This window comes from Agelaius phoeniceus, chromosome 18, assembly GCF_051311805.1.
Source record: "Agelaius phoeniceus isolate bAgePho1 chromosome 18, bAgePho1.hap1, whole genome shotgun sequence".
In the NCBI taxonomy this organism is placed as follows: Eukaryota; Metazoa; Chordata; class Aves; order Passeriformes; family Icteridae; genus Agelaius; species Agelaius phoeniceus.
In genome coordinates, this window is record NC_135282.1 from 5,932,261 (window position 1) to 5,949,890 (window position 17,630).

General features: G+C 42.4%; 1 protein-coding gene across 1 annotated transcript in view; it reads right to left on the reverse strand.

The window, feature by feature from the left end:
* GALNT9 (polypeptide N-acetylgalactosaminyltransferase 9) overlaps positions 1-17,630 on the reverse strand; it is a 132,780-nt gene that overhangs the window by 61,985 nt on the left and 53,165 nt on the right. Inside the window, exons 5-6 of the mRNA XM_054645979.2 lie at positions 9,997-10,194; positions 2,319-2,436 (exon numbers count right to left, since the gene is read on the reverse strand). Of these exons, the coding sequence (XP_054501954.2) occupies positions 2,319-2,436; positions 9,997-10,194 (316 nt within the window). The remainder of the gene's footprint in view (positions 1-2,318; positions 2,437-9,996; positions 10,195-17,630) is intronic.

Genomic DNA, 17,630 nt, shown 5'->3' on the forward strand with positions numbered 1-17,630 from the left:
TTCGGTTAATTATTTAAATATTTCCATCTATGGAATTGAGAAAAGGGAAAAGCCAACAGTGGAGTATCCAAGGTCATGATTTTTTAAAAAACAATAGATTTCATGGGGATTAGCTGGGTTATCAAACAGTATCCTCCCAAATCAACTCATTAGTTTCACTGAGTTTCCCTATTTCATTTTATTAAAACAATTTAAACAAGGGTTCACTAGATGCAATGTAATCTATTTCAGACACTCCAAGCCTAATCCCTTTTCTCTTAGCAGTTACATGATAATAGTTTTCAAAAAAGTAGAAAAGGATTATTGTCACAGCTATTTTAAATAGGGACTGTTTTCAGCCAAGCATGGGCCACCACCTTCCCTACAATTTATTATTTATTATGATATTAATTTTTGTTCTTTACTTATTCATTCATGTATTCCTTCCTTTTTCTATCTTTCATTGCTTCACACATGGTCAACAGCACCCCACTGCTGTGGGGTGGAGGCACCAAATATCCCTGCATGGGTCACTGCACCAGGCCTTAGGAAAGAAGTGATTTTTTTGCAATTTACTTGAAGGTTTTGGCGTTAAAAAAACCCAACTAGGTAAATTCACAGTGGTTTTAAAAATAGCCTAGAGAGAAGGGAGAAGGTTCCTGTGCATTTTCACACTGTTAGTTTCTGACAGCTCTGAAAGACTCACAGGAGGGGATCACACATAGGATTTGCAAATTAGGAGGCAGACACTGTATATTACTTGCCAGGCTGGAAACACAGGGTAACAGACCTGTGCTATGGACACACAGCTTATTTCACAACAAACTCAAACTCTTGTATTTTCATAAAACCTTTCCAAATAGTAAGGATAGCTTTTCTTATAGGGCAAAAAAAGGCCCCCAACCAAAAAAAAACCCAAAGAAAAAGAGCTGTTTCCTAGATCCAAGCTTTCTGCAGGCTTTAAGAGGTTCCCTATCCCTGAAAACCCATCCTCACTCACCTCAAATCCTTGTCTCTTCAAGCAAGTGCCATTTCATAATCCTATTAAAACCTTTGCCTCTGTTTACCAGGAGCTCTAATCGTACTCAGCAAGTTCTCCTGGGCTAAGGAAGAGCGACAGCTTTCAGATTTCTTAGGAGCCTTATTCATCAACCACGCCAGGGTTTTGCCAGAGTGTTCAATCTATTCTGGGAGCAGCCATGTGGAAAAAGCTTCAAACAGCTCAAAGCCCTGCACAATGATAAAGGAAAGCTCACACAATCCTGGTAATAGCCTGACCCTCTTAAGGAAAATTGGATGATTTGTGGTAGCAGTTTTTCTGTCCCCTATGTGAATTCTGAACCTTAAAGTATAAGCAGTGTATTCACACAGTCCCATTACAAACCCATCCCTCTTGCAATGCTGGAATAACAAATACACACCCACATGTGAAAATAAACTCTTGCTGCAGTGACCTTCCTCCTCAGTCCAGTGGTGTGAAGGAGTTTGTAGCCATTTTAGAAAAAAGAAGAGCCAGATAAAGAATGGACTCATTTTATGTTCAATGTTTCACCAAGAGCAGAATATATGCTTTAACGAGCACATTACATGCACCAGGGACATGTTACTGGGAAGCAGGGGATAAAGAGTAAAGGGAAAATAATTAAACAGTCAGCTTTATAATGAGGAAACTCTGTTCATGCAACATTAAGTGGCCTAATTTTCAAATGCTAAGCAAAGCCATGTTCCTTGGGCTTCAGGAGGACTTGCTGGCAAGAACCACCTTGAAACCAAGGGCAAAGCATCACAGGTATCAAACCTCCTTTAGGTCCACTGATATTCCAAAGTCATCTGTCCACACTTCACACTGACCTGTCCAACAGGATTGAATACCTGCACCCTGTATTCTCATTCTACAAGGAGGATCCTTAGAGTTGTAAAATATCCCAGCATTCATAATGTGTGTATGATGAACATTACATGTGACTTGTACCTGCCTGGCCTTAGTTTTCTGTAGGTGTTGCATCTGTCAGAGCACAAATGTACAACCTCAGCTAAGGGCAAGAGCACATGGAGACTTAGAGTGGCTGTTTGCACCAGGAAAGAGACTGGGAAAGGGGAAAACATTTCTCACTGGGCTCAGACAGACAGGGTGAACCAATAAAGCATATTCCTGACTGTCATCAGTTCTCTCAAGGGCCAAAAGGCCAGGAACATTCATTTACTGGCACTGTAACTTCCAGATTGTCCTGCAGCACCAACTCCTCCAGCACTACAGCCCATCAGTCAGGCAGCAGCTCTGCTGGGCCACGAGCTCCCCAGCACCCTCTGCTCATGCACAAAGTCTCTGTGCTACTCACTCTCATGCCTAGCTCGATGTTTTCTCCTCCATAGACCTCCATGCCAGGGTCCAGCAGGCCAATCTCACCAAAATACTCTCTGTCCACCACAAAGGAGCATCCAATCATGGCTGGTGTCCTGCACAGAGAGATCAAAGCAGAAAATTAAGCCATTGATTAGCTCTTACAGACCCCAGCTCATAACAAATGTACACAGACTAAACAGTTCTTTGTTTTCAAGTTTACATTCTAAATTTACCTATTAGCATCAATCACATGGCACTTCATGTATGCAAGAAATTCTCTGTTTGTGCTGTAATTTCTGAAGACTTTCTGTTGAATCAGTCTCTAGCTAGAAGTGGTCTCAAAGCTCTAAAAAAACCACACAGGGCCCTGGATACTCCTGGCTGGGCACTTCCATCCTCTGCTGATGCATATATTTATACATCAGGATCTTTGCATTTATAAATTCAAGTTATTTAATGAAATGCATCTTCTTGATTATATTTCCCAGAGCCAAGCCTGGAAACAGATTTGCCTAAAAAAGCTGAGAGCTCTCCTGTACCCAGGATGAGACATATTCTATATACATCTTGATTTCACATCTTGTACCACTGAAAAGCATATCTTAGGCTAACAACGAATAAATTTGGTCCTGGAACTAAAATGAAAGAAAGACACAACCAAGGTAAGGAAATTCAGTACCTTTGCAATGAAATAAGCCTTGGAGGGAATATTTCAGGTATATTTTTAAAGTTTTACCCATGATAAAAGAGGGAAGGAGATGAGGGAGAGAAACACACACCACTTTCTTCATTTTCCTTTTCTTATATTCAAAGCTAAACACAGGCTTCACTGGATCAAGGCATCACTGCTTTGCAAAACTGAGATGCTAGTTTGGGCTTAGACTCATTCTTTTTCCAGCCCTGTCTCCCCCACAGGAATCCTCTGGAGGCAGCTCCTTACAGCAGCAGGATGCTCCCATGAGGATGTCTCCTCCCTTTCTGATGAGGAATGGCCCTGCCAGGCTTTGCAGACTGCTCTCAGGTGCTGGAGTCTCTCTCTCTGGGGGATGGATTGCTGCAGCTGTAGGCTCTGTCCATTAAAACCCTGAGTTGTTAATTGGACAGGAATGGGAAATACATTTTAGATGCAACTACATAATCATCACTCAGAAACGAATGCCACTGAGTCTTTGCAACTCCCTCTCCCTTCTAGGGTTCATTCCTTCTCATTATATATATTCAAATATAGACTTCACAAGCTTTCACAGCTTTTTCAGAAAAAAAAATGTTTTCAGGAGTGAGCAACAGCAGCAGAACAATGACAGAAAGAACCACATCCAGCTTTTATAATTTTATATTGGACTACAGTGTCACACTGGCATATCACAAACACTTCCCAAAAAATGTGCTGGAATTAAGCTCCAGGCCCTCACTTGGCATTAGAACTGGGTTTTTCCAGTACCTGAAATACTCCAGTCCATCCACCACTTTTAGTGCAGTGCAGCAGAAAGCTGGAAATGGCCACATGAGCAAAAGCAGCTGTGTTAGCACCTCTTACCCCCTGCTCACTGCCAAGGGGCAGCACATGAGAATCTGAGTGCCCCCAGCACTTCACAGCTTCAGAGCACAAGATATTAACCTGCTTTATATAAAACAACCTTTTCCCTCAATCATGCACTCTCTAGTAAAACAGAGGCACTTCTAGAAGGAGAAAGCAGCAATTAGAAGTGTACTATTTTTTACCAACACCTCAAAGGTGTTGTGAAACTTAATTGATCTATGGAATATACCTTGACACAATGGAGGATGTTATAAGGATTAATTATAATCAACAGGAGCACTCAAAGGATAATGTGGGAAACACAGCAAAATGGGTTTTGCAGCTAAAAGCTTAAAATGCAGCCTAGAGTTGTATTGATTCTGCATTGGAGAAAGATACAGCATAGTCAGGTTGGGGGAATTACCTGACAGCATTGCTGTAGCAGGGGAGGCATGAGGGAAACATTTCTCTGGGAATGCCCTGGGAAAGGGAAGAAGCACAAGGAGGTTTCTGGTGCTGAACTCTCCCTCCTTGCAGCAGGAGCAGAGGCCCTGTGAGAGAGGGCAGTGCCTGCCATGGGATGGGGCACATTGGCCAGGGAAGGAAGGCATTTGCTGCAGGACTGGTTTGTGTCAGTGAGACCCCCAGGAGCTCTGTGGGTAAAATTCCAGCAGTGCTGACACCCATTTCTCCAGCCAGGTGCATCCCCCTCCTTCCCTGACTGAAGGGAGATGCCTGGGGGCTTCACCAAGAGCCAGTGAAGGAGAAAGGGATGGGGACTAAACTGCACATGGTACAGTCAGTCTTCCTCTGCCTTATGCATCTTTCTATCCTGCCTTAAGGCCAGCATATATTTATTTTTATATATATTTATATATACATATGTGCACAATGCAATCAGGTCACATTTGAAACAGTTTCCTGAGCAGCCAACTGCAACTTCCAGGAAAACTGACAACACTCACAATAAACACATAAATTCAAACACAAATAGAACCATAAATAAATATATGAGCATGAATGTATATATACAGGCATAGTGAGAGAGACAAGGAGTTTCAAATGACACATCACACATCCAATCTCTGAGTGTTCCACCTCCCCCAGCAGGATGTTTCTTTGATTCAGGTTCTTAAGCAGCACCTCAGCCTTGGTCTGACATGTAAGTGGGGAAACCTGCAGGGTACCTGCAGAAATATTTCTATTTTTCTTACAGCTCATGTCTTTCTGCAAGAAAGAGTCACACCAGGCCCTGAGAACAGAACTCAAGGACAGATTTGCTGCTCAGGAGATACAGGAAAAAAAAAAGACAAGATGACAAGCTAATGCTCATCTAGAAAGGCAGAGCAAATAGGGATGCAGAATAACTCTCTGATGCCCTGTGGAAGTAAATTTTTTTGGAACAGGCAGGACACCCATCAGAACCTGGACAAATAAAAGCAAAACTGCTTTGTTACAGGCTCCTGTGAGCCAGAAACTGAAAAGATGGCTGTGAGCAGTCAATAATCACTCCCCAGTTTTATTATTACATGGCAGCATGGTTTATCATGAAAGACTTTACCTCCTGAGCTCAGGTGGATTTCTTCCCAGAGCAGTGAGGGCTCAGGCTGGCTTCATCATTATTGTTACTGCAGACCAGCATGGGGCCTGACTTGCACGTGAGATGGGCACACACAGTCTCAGATAGAAGCAGCAGCACAAAACACTTCACTGGGGGCACATCAAACTCTAATTTATGTCCATGAGCAAGGCACTGGCCCTCTCTGGAGCAGCTGATGCAGTGCATGGACATGCACATCCCTACTGCTAGCAAGCTATGGCATATTAAAGCAGTAAGTGAGAACATATGCAACAATGAAATGCACCACTGCTGCTGGAGGAAGATAAAATGGAAAGCTGTGCAGTGCTTGGCTGGGTGAGGCTGACTAATGACTCTAATGTTAGTGGCTGCTGATCAAGAAATCAAATGCAGAGCAGTCCATCATAATCACAGCAGGTGAGGGAAGACAAGTCAGAGCCAGAGTTCAGAATACCAGAAACCTTCCTTGCTGTTCCAAAACCCAGGGAAAAAAAAAATACAGCATGCATTAAAAAAGCCAGCTCGTTTCAATGCATAGTCAAATTCATGAGAAGCCCTGTGAACCAGATCCTTTGTTGCACAGTGTGGTGCCAGATGATAAGGACATTTTTGGGCAGCGTGCTCGCAGGAACACGGATGGAAAATGACGCGATGGACACAGTGAGTCAAAATAACAATCCTCATTTAAATCTTCACCTCACAGACATCCTCCATCTCAAATGTCAAACATGGAAAATGGATTGCCTGCAGAAGCCAGCTTGGGGAACATCAATTGTTCTGGAGTTCAGAGTATTAACGTGGGGGGGAAGAAAGAACCGACTTTAAAGTGCATCAGAAATCTTTACAAAATCTGACACCTTGTTCTTGCTATTTCTTTACCTTTGTCAGCACTTCAAAGCCATGTCCCCTTTGTCACTTAGCTCACAACAGCTGATGTGACATTTTATGGTGCACACTTGACATGACTGCCCATGAATGAGCCACTGGTGTGAGGGACAGTTGCTGCTCTTTCCCAGCAAGGCTGAGTAGAATCATGTCAGTGCTCAAGAAATTTGAGGGTCAGGCTTAAAATAGAAAAATTCTTAGGAAAGAAGCACACCTTTTTTGTATTCCCAGAAGAAAACAGGAATTGGACCCTGCTTTTCCAAATGCCTCACCCAATTCTGCACATTGATGATATTTATTCATACAGTGCAAACATGAGAAATGCCAGGGCTGTGATCCTCACTGATATCAGGGTACACATGTTCTTTAATGCTGAAAATCTCTAATCCATCTGGAGATCTGGCAGAGAGTATTCAGCTACACCAACCACAAAACCGGTCACAGGGTTATTTGCTACCAGATTTTTTCACAAAACACACAGAGAGGCACAAACCAAAGCCACTGCTTGCTGGAAACAGAGTCAAACAAAGCCTGAAGAGGGACAATGGTAGCAAGGACTAAATGGACTTGCAGTTTTCATGCTGATGAGCAGCTTTGAAATCTTTTGAATGCACTGGACAGACACATGGATTCAAGCACCATCGAAGTGCACAGTTTCTGTCTTGCAAAGTGGACTGAAATGGGAATCGTGGGTGCAATATGTGATTTGGAAAGCTGGTTACAAAACCAGAACCTGTACCAAACCAAGTCACATCTGATATTTTGTAAAAAGTTACTCACTAGCCTGACTTTGCCTTCCTTTTGAAAATACACTTTAAATATTCCACAGCTGGTAAGTTCCCACTGTGACCACTCCCAAATCTCAGTCCTAAGGACAGACTCCCTGATTGTTTTCATCACTAACACTCACACAGTCACTCTTTCCACTGCCATAATTACACTGGCATATCACTTAAAAGCCACAGAATCACATTATATTTCCACAGGCAGGAACAGCACAACAGCCAGATGCTTTAGTAAATCCACCCGGGTCCTAGAGCTTCAGAGGCCCCTCAGCACACACTGCAGTGTGGCCATAAAGGGGATGCTCTGCTCTCCTAAATCCCTTCCTCCAAAGAAGGAAGTGTTCATGGTTGCAGGTGGATGCCTCTGCATTTTAGGGCATGGAATTGTTAATTTGCAGAAGCCATGCTTGGGCAGTGGGGCAGTGCTCCTGATATTTGCCAGCCAGGGTTGGGTGTTCTCCTTCTGCTGCTTGTCTCATCTGTCTCTGGGCAGTTTCTGCACTGGTGAACTGGAGGGTTTCTTTATTCAGGTTCAGAATAAAATCACTGCTCTTGGGAGCCAGCTACTCTTGTGCATCAGATTTTAACCCTGCTCAGTGCTTGAGTTTGGATTTGAGTTTTTGATTTTGGATTGAGTTTGTTCGCTCCTGTGTCAGTCCAACTCAGTGCCAGCATGGCACCAGCAAGAGCCTGAACATAAATCTGAGGGAAATCCATGGTAAATCAGGCCCTTTATTGCTGAGGTTTAACCTCTTAGTTCAGTCTTATCTGTTATGTGATCATTGTCTCCAGAACAGAAGATACTGAAATACTGGAGCAATCCATGGGAAAATTACTACAATGATTTCACATATAAATTGTGAGTCATGAAGTGCACAAAACCTTTCAGGAGTGAAAGCTATGGATGATTAATTTTCCTTTATCAATAAACTTTCTCAGGGCTGAGTGAAACAGGTATAAAACATCTGCGCTTTTAAAACAATGTGAGGCGAGCAGGGCATGTTATCCAGGAAAACTGATTTCCTAAGTAATTACTTCCCTGCTTATTGAGGTTTCAAGCCAAGCAAAAGGTCAGTGATGATGGACTGTGCTGTCCTGCAGTAAATAAGGTTAATATTACTGTATAGCTCTGTTTTGCAGTCACAGAGCATGAGAATGAACCTGAGTACAATTTTCAACACCTGGTGAAATACAGATTAAAATATTCCTCTTGAGGAGGGAAGGATCCTGTGAGGTGGTTCCATCCCTCTGATCACTTAGAAATGTGATCACTGTGTCACTGTCCTTTCACCTCCAAAAGATCACTGGCACTTTTTTCAGGTGGTTCTGTTGTTGGAAGTGCTTGGCTGAACTTTTCAGGACCTGGCAACTCAATCTTTGCACTGGAAGGGAAATATATCAGCTCCTCTGCCAGAGCCCACACTGGGAGCATACAGTAGAGTTTTAGCTTGCTTTAAGATGATGCAAATGTACAAGAAAATGAAGATGACTTTAAGCTGGTAATTTGTGTCCTTAAGAAGTCTTAAAAAAAAAGAGCATCCTAAAGTGCATACTTAGGCTTCAAATTTTTTAGCATTTATTTCTAGAGTTGGTAACAGCAGTACCCTTAACCCAGCACAATATGTCCCAGAGGAGCTGTTAGACAAACATCTGCACTGGAGATGAAAGGCTAGGAGATGTGAATTTTCAAATGGAGGAGAGAGAAAGCCCTTTTCACATCAGTTCCAGTTTTCCCACTGTAACAATTCTCAGAAACACCTTCACCATTCCTGTAATGGCTTTTCCTCAGAAAATTCCATTCCTGTAATGTACAATGTTGTCTTGTAGGGAAAAATAAATTGACACACTGACTACATGGTCTGGTGTGGGTTTGCTTTAAAATTCAAGCAGTAGGAAAACTCCGAACATGTGCAAAGTTCTCAAAAAAAAAAAAAAACAAAAAAAAAAAAACACCAAAAACCTCAAAAAACAAATTAACAAAAAGCCACACCAAAAAAAAAAAAAACCCACAAAAAAACCCCAACCAACCAAAAAACAAACAAAGAAAAAAACCAACCCCCAAAAAAAACCCACAAAGAAAAGAAAAAAAGTGCAGTTCTCAAACACAGCTCGTAGTGATGCTCCAGGGAAGCTCTGGTTTGGACAGATGATCAAGACTGCCCACAGAACAGGAGTGAAACCAGCCACACACATTGTAATCCCACACACAATACCTTTGTTTCTCTTACACACAATGGGCCAGAGTCCACTGGAAAATAAAAGGTTAGATGCAAAGGATCCTGCTATTCTCCTAATGGCCAGAACACATGCTTGAAGCACATACTGAGAACCAGAGCACTTTTGTACATTGTGGGGCAGCTCTGAGAGGCAGCACACACATCCACAACTTTTGTGGAGCCATTAGACTCATTTTGTTATTTCTACAGGCACAAAGCCTGTAGCTTTATTAGTGGATATTTTTTCCCCTGACGAGGGGGAGAGATGAATGCATCTGACTCCTTCTTATCAGAAGGCTAATTAATTACTTGATTATACTATATTATTCCGGACTATATTACACTATGTGACATTACAACTAAACTGAATTTGCCCAGCACTCAACTGCACTCCACTGCACTCATCTTGTGACTGTCACGGAATGGTCCTGACACACACACACCTGATAGGCCAAGGGGACAAACCACCATCACTCTGGGTAACAATCTCCATGTTGCATTCTACTTTGGCACAGCAAATAAGAATTGCTTTTTCTTTCTCGGAGGTTCAGAAAATGTGAAACCCAGAAATACTCGTGGGAAGAACTGTGCCTTGCTTTTCTCTGTGAAGAGAAATGTGGCAACACTTGTTCAGACAGCCAAGATGGAAACCCCGCTCTGCCCGAAGTGCCAGCGCAGGGGAGATTTACCTGATGGGAGCTGACTCATCCCCTTTATCAAGCCAGTCCTGTGGTGGGATGATGTACATGCACCAGAGCCCCCAGTTGTAGCCGTGGGCAGCGTTGGCGTACTGCTGCACCTCGAAGGTGTTGTACTTGATGTTGTCGATGGCGGGCAGGATGATCCGCTTGCGATCCTCCTTGATCCACGTCAGCGCCGGCTCCGCCCTGAGAGCAACGAGAGCAGCACACGTGTTACAGCCATGCCACCCTGCAACCCCAGGGTGCGACAGCCACCCCAGGGTGTCACAGCCATCCTGCTACCCCAGCATGTTACAGCCATGCCATCCTGCAACCCCAGGGTGCTACAGCCACCCCAGGGTGCTACAGCCATCCCAGGGTGCTACAGCCATCCTGCAACCCCAGGGTGCTACAGCCATGCCATCCTGCAACCCCAGGGTGTTACAGCCACCCCAGGGTGCTACAGCCACCCCAGGGTGTTACAGCCATCCTGCAACCCCAGGGTGTTACAGCCACCCCAGGGTGTTACAGCCATCCTGCAATCCCAGGGCCCACTTGGCAGGCTGAGGAAATGAGGTTCTCTAATTCTGTTGAGACGTAAACTTTAAGGGATTTAGAGATTTTAGAGGAGCTAAGGTTTTAGTTGGAGATAATTATTGGAGATAATGAAAATAAATAGGTAGGTTTTGATGAATTAAGAGTTAACTAAGTTAACTAATAATTGATTGCTTGTCAACGCAATGCTTTGTTAGCTGGGTTTATAATGAAGAATATAGAAACTGATAAATAGCTTTTAGGAACATAAGACAATTGTAGGCCTCCTCTGTTCTGGAACCAGTTGAAGACAGGAACGGGAGTTCTACCAAGGGTTCATTTGTCATATTTGCATTGAAAAGGTAGAAAGGTCAGAACGAGGAAGACTTCATTTACTTCCTCGTTTTGGGACCCCTCCCCATGGAAGGGACAACCAACCCATTTCAAGGAACAAACTACACATGCTTAATAGCTTTTGAAGTAATCACCATACAAAGTGGGGAATGGGATGTACCAAAGTTATGAATATTTGTATTTTGGGTATTCAATACTTGTATAGATAAAAGGACTCTGTAATCACCTGTAAATTGGGGTATGCATTTGGGAGCTATCCCACAATAAACATACACTTTCTAACTTTAAACTGTTAGAGAGTTTTTGTCTGTCACAGTTGGATATCGGTACTAGATCAATATCCATATTTTTTAATAAATCACTGTGAGCATCAGCACAGTGAGATGGCAAAGCCAGAGCAGGCAGGGAGGGATGGGGCACAGATCACAGTCACACACTGCTGGGACTGCAGCTGGTGTGGGACACTGCACACAGCACCTGCACAGGAATCAGCACTTCTGTGAAGCTGTGCCAGAGATAACTGTTGCCCTGATTTTTTAAGATTTTCTAAGCCTTCTGATGTTTACGTTCTTGTAAAGAACTGTCTCACACACTGTCTGTAAATAATTTATTGTTTTGCATTCTGTTATAGAGGAGAAATTTGAGAGACTCTTAGTTTGTCCAGTGTCATTGGAGAGGTGGCACTTTCACCCTCCAATCCACTGTCACTTTTAGAAATCTATAAATGTTAGAGTCAGAAAATAAACTTCATTTTTTTTGCCTTGAAAACAGCAGTGTGTGTGCATCATGTTATTTCGTGTCCTATAGTGACCCCAACAACACAAAATTTGACCTCATATTTTGCCTGTTACCATAAATGTTCTTTTAGGCCAGCAGAAGATACTGTATATGGTTCAGACTCTCAATTCCTATGGGTTTTAGGCCACACTTGTGCATCCCCATAGAGCCAGTGTGACCTACCAGATCTGGATAAGCCATTATTACTATGAGATTATATTTATGAGATTAATTAGCACCTCTGTGAAGCTGTGCCAGAGCCTAACAACACAAATTTTGACCAAATACTTATTCTAAGGCCTGGAGACTGTTAATTCATTTCACAATGGACAAATGTTGAGAGACACCTTTACCAATAGCAGCTAAATGGTCTCCTACTGGCTGCACCACCAGGATTCCTGGCAGCAATTAAATACTGGCTGGCATGGCCTGAAGAACTAAAAACACACCAGGGGCTGCAAGAATCTGAAGGTTACACAAAGATTTTAATCCTGTTTCCCAAGACTGACCCCATCACATCTAGTTTGAATGACAAATGTGGCTGCATTATGCCTTCTAAAACCTCTTTGGTGATGAGAAGATTTCAGGTGCCAGATGGTGCAAAAGCAGCGAACTGCAGGAAATGTTCAAGCATTTCAAAAGGCTTTAAAACATCAATGTGCTTTCCACAGAAGCTACATCCCAAAAGGAAAGTAAAAAGCTTCAGTGCAAACACTCATTTCTGACCAAGGTAGTCTGAGTTTGCTATGAATTTACAGAGAAACTGATCCAAAGAGGTAGCAGACTTACATAAGGGTGGAAATCGTTCCTCAAAGCAGTATTAGAAAGAGCCACTGGTTCACTCCTTTGTGTGTTTCCCCTTGAAATGTGCTTTGAAAATTTTGCAGAGCTCTCACATGGATCTTTAAGGGAATGGTGGTTTGCTGAGACTCACAGAGGTAGGAGGATTTGAACACTGATCTTTTCTTACTTTTCTTTTGCTGTTGGTCAGAAGACAATTGCTCCTTTGTGATTTCAATGTTACCTCATATTTTGCCTGTTACCATAAATGTTCTTTTAGGCCAGCAGAAGATATTGTACATGGTTCAGACTCTCAATTCCTATGGGTTTTAGGCCACACTTGTGCACCCCCATAGAGCCAGTGTGACCTACCAGATCTGGATAAGCCACTTCCATTATTAGTATGAGATTATATTTATGAGATTAAGTCTTTTAAAAACCAGTGAGTGGGTAGCAGAAACACTTGCAAATCTAACAAAGCAGGGAAAAATGCAGAAAAGCTGAATCTGCTTTGTGCTTTCCATCATGTTATCTCTGCTCAGCAGCAGAAGAAAATACAGAAGGATGGACATGCCATCACTGGTCTGGTGACTCCATGCCTGGACACATAAACTTTGGGCATAAAGCTCTCCTTCTCCCTCTAAACTCTGAAACAAAGGATTTCAGAACACCAGAAAACAGGTACAGGTGTCACTAAATGTTTGCTTGACTCCCATGGCTTAAACAAATTTATTATGTTTGAGTCTGATTTCCAGACCTGCCCTGCAAAGAGGGAAAGCTGCTTCCATGCCTTCTGAAGCAAAAACCTGTAAATGGCTTTCCTTTGCAAGAATCAAACTCTGTGATTGGCTACTGTCTGATTCTGGAAAGGTCTCTGACAAACAGGGAAAGACTGGGAGTTTTCCAAACTACTTTTTATCACTCTTGGTGGGAATTCTTTGGTCACCAAATCCTCAAGTCCTGAATCAATGGCATGTTTATGTTGAGACAAAGCAAGACTGTTTAACCATCATACTTAAAATATCCTGGACGTTCCATGTCCCTTCTACAGATCCTCCTGGGGTGCTCATTTTTCAAGTACTTTACTTTGTAGGGTAGATTGAGATTGTGTAATGAAAAAGCTGAAAGAAGAGAAGGATTTCTTCTCCCTTAATGTCAGATACCTGCAATGGACCCCCCACATGCACAGTAATTGCCTCAAACTTTCATTCTCAGCAGAGAGAGGCAGAGGCTGGCACTTTTATAGTCAGATGCTTCTCATAATAATGTAGACGCTGAAACTAGGTGAGATTAATAATGTTCCAGAGGAGCCTGTTTTGAATATAAAGGGAATTTAGCCTGCTACTTTGCAAGACATCTTAAAATTGGACTGCTGAAGTGTATCCCAAATAATGGTTAGAGAGATAATGTGAAGAAAATATTCAACAGTCATACTGGGTTTTAGCCCTTAATCATATTTGTGATTGTGTTAATCCAATACTTGAGTCCTGCAAATGCTAACCTGGGACCTCATTTTCTTCTTTATATGAAGAACAATCCATTCCCAGCTCTGGAGCTGCTCTCACACAAACTATCACCAAACTCCTGTCACTCTACACCTGAAAAACTTCTGTTTTCCCATTTGTATGGCTCACATTTATTACCACCTAACTTGTGTTTTGCATCTGAATGGCACAAGGGGGGATCTCTGGATTGTAATACAACAGCTGGGGTCAAAATGCATGATGAAATTCCATTACTCTCTATCAATCTATTAATGTCAAATCACAGATTCTGAACTTTCAGGAAATCTGAGGCATCTGTTCTTGTGATGGGTGTTCTGCTTAAGTCCCTTGCACTCAAGAAATGTAAATATTTAAGATATTACTGCTTTGACAAGAGTTGATTTCTCTACCCTCAGGTTACAGATGAAGTCAAGTGCCATGCCAAGGTTATGGAGTCAATTGGTATGAAAGCAACTGCTGGAACTTCATCTTCTAAACCTCCCATCTCACCCATGGAGGTGATTTCCTAGCTCTCTTGGTACCCAGATGTGTGGAAATCACATCTCTGTATGGGTTAGGAGCAGGAAATATTGAGTATCTGGACAGACTGCACAGCTACCTAATTTCCAAAATATTTTCACACCCACAAGTAAGAAAGTAGGCTCTGAGTCACAGAAGGAAAGAGAAAATCCAGGCCAGAGCTGTTCTCTTTGCAAAAATGCAGAATGAAGGGCCTTTTAATTAAACATTGCATACCTGAGAGATTTCCCAGCCTGTCCTGCCCTATAAAAGACAGCAGAGAGAGCAATGGGGTGTTCAGAGGCTCGGCCCAAGCTGATCTCTGTGAGATCTATCTGCAGGAACACTCAACTCCCAGAGCCTGCCAGTGCCCTCTCAGTGCCAGCACTGCTGGTGGGCTGTTTGTCTGCCTGCCAGGATCCCCAGGTAATGGCCAATAAAGGAGGGCTCTGAGCTGGAACAGGACTGGCCAATGCACTGGGTTTGCGTTGCTTATCTTGAATAATCCATGGAATATGAGAGGGTTTCATTGCTATTCATGGCTAGCAAAGCCCAGCCTCAGAGCTGCTCTGTAATGCTGAGCTGAGCTGCACATTCATCAAATCCTTTGTCAACCTTCCTGGTCACTCTGGCTTTATGTAATTGCTTCAGATTTTAAAAAAGAATTATGATTAAATCTTTCCAAGTAATTTCTAATTTTTTTCCTAATTTTAAACTGCTACTTTATTGTGTAGATTTACCCCTCCTCTTTATAGACACCAGCATTCTTTCTGTGGGTTTTTTTTTTTCTTTTCCACTTTTCCTTGTTTTTTCTGCTGTCCATCTGCAGAAGGCAGGTGCTTCTGGCAGCTCACAGGACTGAAAGGATAAGAGGGGAAAAGGTTGCTGATGTCCAGGGATGTCCAAGAGGCTGAGCTGATGAGCTGCAATACGTGTTTGGAGGATTGCCTTTCCACATGGCACTGCTGGCAGTGAGGCAGGATTCAGCCCTGCCTGATTAGGTGCATAAGCCAGATGTGGATTTTGGGATCCATCTCCATTTTTCATACTGCACAATTGTTAGGTTCCTAGTTTGCATCTGAGTCAAGGTACTTTATGGGCAAAGAGCAGCATGCATTGTTAACAAGTTATTTACTGGAGCAAGAGGGAAAGTTCTCCCAGGCATATTCATAGACATGATGGATTTCAGTAAACTAAATATAATCAAAAGGCTCTGCTTTAAAGGTAGTGCTTCACATCATTCAAGTGGGGTTTTTTTTCCACTTAATAAAAACCAAGCAGACAATTTGGACTGGAATTTGAGTGACATATGAAGAGCCTCTCCCTTCCATCCTCTCTAAAACTATTTGTCAGTGTCCTCCTCTCTCTCTGAATAGATTGTTGGTGAATGGATAAAACCAGAAGAGAAAGGACAATAAATTTAGTTCTCTTACAGACTCCACTAGGCTAAAGGGTATTTTCACTTCAATTTTATTCACTTTGATTTGTCCAAGTCAGTTGAGCACATCACTAAACAGCACATGCATTCAATGCTTTTGCCTACCAGTGGAAAGATTTCTTCATTAACAACAGATTTTCCAAGGTGTTGAGCACCCATGATGACTTTATTGGGAGTTCCAGCAACACTGGCTCTGTGAGATTCAAAGAGTAAATGCTCCCAAGATAAACATTGGAGGTAGGAAGGGAGCTGGAAGGCAGAATTTCAGGCAGAGTACAGAATGAGCCTGTAAGAAGATTGAGAGCAAAGGCAGGGGCCATACTGTGATCACACAGGCCTCTCTAATCCTATTGTGAGTCTATCTCTGAACATATATGCATTCTGTATTTAACACTGGCTTGATTCAGAGCAGCTCAAACCCCACGGGAAACCACAGCAAACAAAAACTCTGTGTTGTCTTACATCCTTATCAGATTGCTGGAGAATTCATGCCAAAGGGAAAGCCTGATTTGTCACAATGCTAAAAAGAACAGCTTCTTCCAGATAAAAAACACATAAAAAGAAGTTAGTAATGAGCTCCTCGGTGCACATGATTATATAATTCACCTTTTGAAATATGTAAAAACACCTGCTGACTTCAAGCAGACTTTAAAAAAGGCACAACATCAGAATAAATGCACACAATCCAAGGGAATCCACATGCATGCCACAGGCCACATCTCTGCTGCCCAGCTCTGCCACTTCAATGGCCTTCACAGCTTCAGGGATGCTTTGCTAACATGCAGCATCTGAGAAGCAGACCTTACCTTCCAGTTCTTAGTTAGAATGGCTGTATGAGGCATTTGTCAATAAATTCCTCCCTGCAGCCCAAATGTCACTTTTTCTAAATTTGTTCGCAAGTAAATCCTTTCCTAAATGACAGGAATTACACTGGGAAATGTCTCTCCAATTTTGCCCTATCCCATGTGGGTATATACCCTGATCTCTGGTTTATTTTGAGATAAACATGTCTCTTTTTTTTTTAGTTCTCCACCATCCCTATGCTGCTTTTTACTCCAATAAGAAATGAAGAATTAACATTAAAAAAATCCAGCCTTCTTTGTCCTGCTTTCACAAATCAGAATTTCCTCTTCTTGCAAGCAGTCAGGGAAGAGTCCTTATAAGACATAAATGAAAGACAACATGGTCTCATCTGCTAGATTTTATGGCTCACTGGGTTTAACACCGTATTTTACTCTGGCTCTACCACTGTCAGGTACCATGAAGTATAAACTTAACAGAGAAATGTAAGAAAAAAGAAAGCTGTGTAAACTGAAAGCTTATTTTGCATGATTTCACATGCTACCTCACATTTCACTGACAATATACATTTATCAGATGCAGACAAGCAGATCTACTGACACACATAATTCTTCACTGAGGCCAGATGCAGAATATTTAATGCAAAATGCTTTTCCTGTAAATAAGTGTTCAGAGAACTAAAAAAGAAATAAATTTCATTCTCCTTTCCTTGGTCAGTAAGAGAACTCCCCCATCTGTCCTGCCTGACATCTCTATCAGCATTCCCAAGTGCCCAGGGAAGTTTCAGGCCCACCGTCCCCAGCTGGAACAGAGGGAACTCAGCACCAAAGCCTGCTGGAGAGTTAAAGATCAGCTCTTTGGCTGCCAAACCTCAATGGCTCTTTTCTGCACCACTGAGAAGCAATGAGGATGCTTCAGTGAACATCCTAGCTTGTTGAGGTAGATGAATAGTCAAA